Source organism: Coptis chinensis, chromosome 2 (assembly GCF_015680905.1).
Source record: "Coptis chinensis isolate HL-2020 chromosome 2, ASM1568090v1, whole genome shotgun sequence".
NCBI lineage: Eukaryota > Viridiplantae > Streptophyta > Magnoliopsida > Ranunculales > Ranunculaceae > Coptis > Coptis chinensis.
Window position 1 is genome coordinate 83,196,073 of NC_141457.1, and position 6,515 is coordinate 83,202,587.

General features: G+C 36.5%; 1 protein-coding gene across 2 annotated transcripts; it reads right to left on the bottom strand.

The window, feature by feature from the left end:
- Positions 1 to 3,885: 3,885 nt before the first annotated feature.
- LOC147518344 (protein LIFEGUARD 4-like) lies at positions 3,886 to 5,864 on the bottom strand. 2 transcript variants are annotated; one of them, XM_086590204.1, is made up of 4 exons: positions 5,271 to 5,824; positions 4,846 to 4,959; positions 4,339 to 4,496; positions 3,886 to 4,225 (listed from the first exon to the last, which is right to left on the bottom strand). In XM_086590204.1, the coding sequence occupies exons 1-4, from the start codon at positions 5,527 to 5,529 to the stop codon at positions 4,022 to 4,024; spliced, it is 735 nt and encodes a 244-aa protein (XP_086446330.1). In that variant the 5' UTR covers positions 5,530 to 5,824; the 3' UTR covers positions 3,886 to 4,021. The 2 variants fall into 2 exon arrangements, with proteins under 2 accessions (XP_086446330.1, XP_086446331.1); XM_086590205.1 differs by lacking the exon at positions 4,846 to 4,959 and having other exon boundaries at positions 5,271 to 5,864.
- Positions 5,865 to 6,515: the final 651 nt, after the last annotated feature.

The window sequence follows — 6,515 nt, forward strand, 5'->3', positions numbered from 1 at the left end:
TCTTCACCCGCCACTCAAATCCGCACCGACCCGAAAATAGACCCGCTCCGCCCCGCCATTATTTTTACGCGGTCGGGCTATAGGTGTAGGTTCTATGCTCAAACCCGACCCGTCAAGCCGCCCGACCCGCACCGTGTCAAAAGCCATTGACCCAATCCTGTTGACCCGCACAATTTCAAGACTCTAACTCTAATATTTTTGTATTCAGTTTATATTTTTTTTTTAACTTTTGTAGGAATTTGGGAGATCGATATGAACACAAACTTATGAGTTCAACATCAACTTCAAATATTCAAATTTGAACATTGGGCATATATCAAAAGTTCAAATTCAACTTTCGAATTTTGGAGAAAATGAATCATTCATCCTTGTATTAATTTCAAATTTTTTTAGTTTATATTTTATTGTTTTGTACCATAGATCTAAGCTCCCATCTTCATTTTATCATGTTATGGAAAATAATCAATTTATAAATAGTAAATCACGAGAAAGAAGTTTCGAATTTGCAAATATGGTTTTGGGTTCAAGTTCAAGTTTTTTTTTTTTTTTTTTTTTTTTTTTATTGATTGATTCTATTTTTTTCTCTATGTTGTGAATTGAAAATATATTACTTGCAGAATTAGAAAGTTTTTTTTGGGTGAAATTGGGTTAAAATGATAATTTCCACCGACCGAATGACCGGCCAAAAACCCCCATAAAGTGACCCAACAGTAGGGTGATGATACTAAGACATGACACTTCAACCCGCCCCGCCCCGACCCATCACTATTTGACCCACGGTTGACCCGGCCCGCCCCGTATTACACCCCTACCCCCACCTGATATTATTGCAAAAGGTTAAACCTTACAAGCCTCCCTAAGAATTAGATTATTAAAAAAATGAATACAACCACACTATACCGACAGACTTCAAGCCTAACATACATAAGATAACATCCTATTCATCTTACAGTCGAGCCTAAGAAAGTAGAGATAGTAGTCTTACTTCCTAGTTATGATTTCTTTAACAATCTTAGGATGATTCTTCCTAAGATGAGTCTGCGCTTTCTCATAATTGCAAAAGAAACCTTCGCAAGCACAACACATATAAGTGAGTCCCAAAGTATCATCCCAAAACTTTTTGGTGTAGTCCTCAAGATTTCTCATTTTTTGTTTTTCGTTAGTGACTTTATCTTCTTCATCATTGCAAGCGTAGGCTCTATTTCTCCTGAAGAATGCTCTTGTATTCTTTTGCCTCTTTTTGGTTTCACAATAGTCCATTGATGTTGATCTTTAAAAGGCGCAACATACCTTGATGAGCTCTTATGCAAAACAATAGTTGGAGCTACTGTAGTAGCATCCGTAAAGAACTCAGTCTCATTCTCTGAGAGATCATCATCTTTATCTTCATATCCAGTAACTAGCCCTTCATACATGTTTTGTTCTCTACTACTTGGCAGTTGGTTAATCGGAATAACTCTAGGCTGATGACTTTGGGTTGGTGTAACCATATTGTTCTTATCTCTCTGGTTACTTGAAGTTCCTCTTTGCAATTGAGGAGTATCCATAGTTTCACCAATCCTATTTACTATAGGAGTTGTTATCTCAACAGGCACATAAAGTGATAGCTGAAGTCCAATGGAAGGATCAGTTCCAGTATCATGTCCACCAGTGTTGAGCTCTTCAACCTCTGTTCCATTCCCCTGATCACGACTACTTTGGCCTACTTCTTCTATTCTAACAGTGGAAGGACCCACACAAACTACTGGTACTGACTCCGCAAGAAGAGTATTTGACACCGCATCAACTCTTGTTACTTGTACTATTGGACAATCATCTGGTGTACCACTTGTTACACCTCTCTCAGTTGCAGGCCTTCTCACTGCCCAAACTTGAGCGCCTTGATTCACACATTTAGCAGTGGAGTGGCCAAATTTCTTGCATTTTTCACATGAAGATGGCTTCCATGTATACTCAACTCTTCAACCTCTGTTCCATTCCCCTGATCACGACTACTCTGGCCTATTTCTTCTGTTCTAACAGTGGAAGGACCCATACAAACTACTGGTACTATCTCCGCAAGAAGAGTGTTCAGCACTGCATCAACTCTTGTTACTTGTACTATTGGACAATCATTTGGTGTACCACTTGTTACACCTCTCTCAGTTGCAGGACTTCTCATTAATGCCCAAACTTGAGCGCTTTGATTCACACATTTAGCAGTGGAGTGGCCAAATTTCTTACACTTCTCACATGAAGATGGCTTCCATATATACTCAACTCTTCAACCTCTGTTCCATTCCCATGATCACGACTACTCTGGCCTACTTCTTTTGTTCTAACAGTGGAAGGACCCACACAAACTCGGGTAATCGACCGAAGCAAGAAAAGTGTTCTAAGACCGCGATCAACTCTTGTTACTTGTACTATTGGACAATCATTTGGTGTACCACTTGTTACACCTCTCTCAGTTGCAGGCCTTCTCACTGTCCAAACTTGAGCGCCTTGATTCACACATTTAGCAGTGGAGTGGCCAAATTTCTTACACTTCTCACATGAAAATGGCTTCCATGTATACTCCACTCCAACTACTACTTCCCTTTCCTCAACCTTAAGCTTCACCGTTTTTTCGTATTTATGGTTATAAAGTATTTGAACACATACTCGTGCAAAGGTTAAACGCTTCCTCTGTGCAGTAGCATCATCCATGAACATGGGTCCTCCCACTAGACTAGCAACATATGATAATCTATCTCGAGTCCACATCTTTTTGGACAAATCAGTTAGTTTTATCCAAATTGGAACAATGTCTATCTTGTTCTTTTGGGACTCCACCTCTATTGACCAAAGTTTGAGTACAAATACCCTGCCTGCTATGAACACAGGCCCAGCTTCCATCACTGTTTTCCTATCCTCATTATTCATGAACTTAATATAGAACAAGTCCTTATATGTGGTAATCTCAAAGAGGCTTTCAATTTCCATAGTTTAGTTAAAAAATCTCTAACATATGGAAAGAATAATCTTTTATCTAGAAAGTATCCTACCAAATACTCCTCCCACTGATTTTTACCTTGTTCAACAATGTGGTCCGGTACTTATGCAACACCATCTTGTGTAAGAGGTGAGAAGCTCGTCAGTGTATTTGTCAAACCATTTGACTCAGCTCCTTTGAACAGAGAGCTCCAAGAAGTTATGGTGGATGTAGAAGAGTTTACTTGTTGGTTATCCATCGCAGGGAAAGATAGATTTTGATTTAGGCAGATTTATGGTCTTCTTCCTTGTTTGGTCGTGTGTTTGTTACCCGAAAAAAAAGGTTTTGGGGGGAAAAGAAGATAAAAATGCCTCACCAACTAAAAATTGCTTTGAAAGGATAATAAGTTAGTGTACCCATGGACCAAAATATCGTCAATATATCTAATATATATCGGTATTTTGGTACACCGATATCGATATTTCCGATATATATCTACCGAATATAAAACTTTTTTTTTTTTCTATATATCGAAATTTTCGATATAAACTTTATATCGCCGAGATAATCGATATATCCGATATTTATGATATATATCATTTAACTTTTTAACCATTTTTTAATATAAATCCGATATTTCCAATATATCCAATATTTTAAATAATTTGGATATATCCGATATATATCGGTTTTTGGGTACACCAATATATTAACCGATATCGATATTTTGGTCCTTGGGTGTACCTGATCACTTAACGCAAACAACCTTAAGTTACTCTCGATCACTCTCTTGCTGTCCCCATAACTGGGCCGAAGTACAGTTCCCAGTTCCCGACTCCTCCTAGTTCGGTACCTCCCAGTTTCCCAATATGGATTGGGCTATAAACCTTGTTTCAGTGTAAGAAAACACCGAAAACTTGTTGCCAAACATATGAAGAAACAATTCATTCATTTCCACATTCCATTTCTAATTAGATAATCCGCTCATATTCACATACAACTACTGATTATACAGTCCCTACAAGTATTGATACAATCCCAGTATTATCTAGAAGCGAAACATTCTAACTAATCAGTAGCCCTGAAGAGGGTAAGCAAAGAGAGGAACAAATTGATGATGTCCAAATAAAGTGAGACGGCAGCCCAGACATATTCGTCGTATGAGAAGCGTTTGATAAGATTATCCGTGTCGTAGATGATGTATCCACAGAAAATTATAGATGCCAAGGCGCCATATATCATTCTCGACGTCCTCCCCAAAGGAATGAAAGTCTGCCAAACCAACAGTCAGCCATGATATACCTCAGAAGAATGAACTACATTTCATGATATCACATTATATTGCTGAATCCAGCAAACTAGCAAAATGTTCAAGCAATTGGTACCTGAACCAGAACAAAGACTATAAGCACCATAATTGCACCAAACAAAAAGGGCCCAAGAAAATTAAAATCATAGCCTCTCCTCGCCGCCCAAAATGTGTAGAGAGTAAGACTTATAACGACCACTGCTGTTAAACTTGCCGATTCCAATATGACTTTCCCTGTTGCAGTGAAACGAAAACATCAAGTTCAAATACTATAAGCCAAGATGCTCTACAGGATATAAAATTTACACAATTAAATTCCTACGCAATAGAATGCAAAGCCCAAAACATATAACACTCCAGAGTCAACTAAACATTCCAGGTACAACTAAACAAGTAATGATATTCTGTTATGGTTATTGGTTGCTCTTAGGCTCTTAGCAACTTCAATTTCCATCACTACCAAGTTATAAACTAATTCTACTTCCAATTTCCAGCTTATGACAACCTAATCGTAAATATCAAACAAGCACTACGCCTAAACCTCTTTGGGTAAAGACGAAAATAACTTCTCTGTTTATCTTGCCTTCAGTAAATGCGCAAGTTAAACCAACAGCGAGAGCGAGCGCAGTAGTAAAGACCATAAGAAGTACCAGATTCACCGGATGCTGTTGGTGATAACAAGACAGTGGAATTAGAACTGCAAACAGAATTTCAATTCAATTCAGAACACAAATACCACAAACACCCAAAAAAATAAATAAATAAGCTTTGTTCTTTTTAATAAAATCTCAAATAATTAATTTCTATACCAAAAGAAGTAAATAAAATATAGAGTTTTCAACAGAATCAATTCTTTTTCTCCAATATCAATTTTGTTAAAATAAACTAAAGAGGATATAAAAATGGCAAACTCCATCAAGATCATATATATACTAAAAATTTCAAAAATGTAACATAGGGAGAGAAAAAAAGTGGCAAACTCAAACAAAAACTTCTTTTATCACTTACCTGCTAAAGGCAGAACGAGAACAATAATATAAAGAGCCAACCCAGTTCCAGAAGAAACAAAGAAATTAGCAACTGGTCGTACAGTAACAACAACAGTAGCAACAGCAACGGTGAGAAGCAATTGAAAACTCAAGATTGAGTAAACTTTTCTAATAAATGACCATCTTAATTGTGGACTTTCAAGCATCATTGGATACAATGGTCTTACTCCTGCTTCTACATCTACTGGACTCTTCCCAAATGTTGGCATCCACATCATTTCTGATCAAACTTACTGATCAAGAACAAAGTTTTAGGAATCGGGTCTTGATATTTCTTGAAGTTTTATTGCACTGAAACCTTTTTCTTTATCTTTTTTTTTTTTATAAAAGAATGAAGCGGTAAAGAAAGAGAGCGAAAGTTCGAGAGTTGTCTCGTGCATGGTGTGTGTGGAAAATGGAGAAAAAGGAGTGTGTAGGACATGACACGCGGGTATGATGTTGTTGAATTGACAGGTGGTGGAACCTAAACATTCTAGGCTTTGTTCGATGGAAATACTCGACTTCACTGGGGGAGAAAGGATAGAGTGCTCAAATGGTTAAATACTCAAATGTAATATCTTTGTCAAGCAAGGTAGCCAGACGAATTATATTAGCTGAAGTTTTCAAACGAAATATTTCTTAAAGACGGACAAATACCTTAGAAATTTCAGCAATGTGTCTGACGCACTACTAAAAAAAAAATGGTTTTATATCCGGCTAAAAAGTAATAATTTTATGTATTTATAACATAAATTCATTAAAAATTGATATAACTAAGAGAGAAAACCGATATAAAAAAGAATTGTTATATCAGTTTTAATATGTTCTGTTATATCGGTTTTGATATTGTCTATTATATTGGTTTTTGTAAAATTGTTTAATATTGGTTGTTCTATAACCGAAATATTATTATTATTTTAATATTAAAACCAATTGTAGTATTACAAAATAATCTTCAATCTCACAATATACCAACAACATCCTTGCAATACGCTAACAAAAGAAGACTTGCATAAGAAAGCTTGCCATAGACAATTTTCCACTGAAAAAGTATGTGTTGCACTTTCATGTACAAAAAGTTAAAACTAAACAAAAAATCCCAAAGTAACACACGATGCCTCCATGTCAAGCTTCCTCAATTAGTTCTCTAACTTCCATTCCATGCATGTACAAAAAGAAAATTAAAACTAAATAAAAAACCAAAAATAGCACATGATGTCTCCAT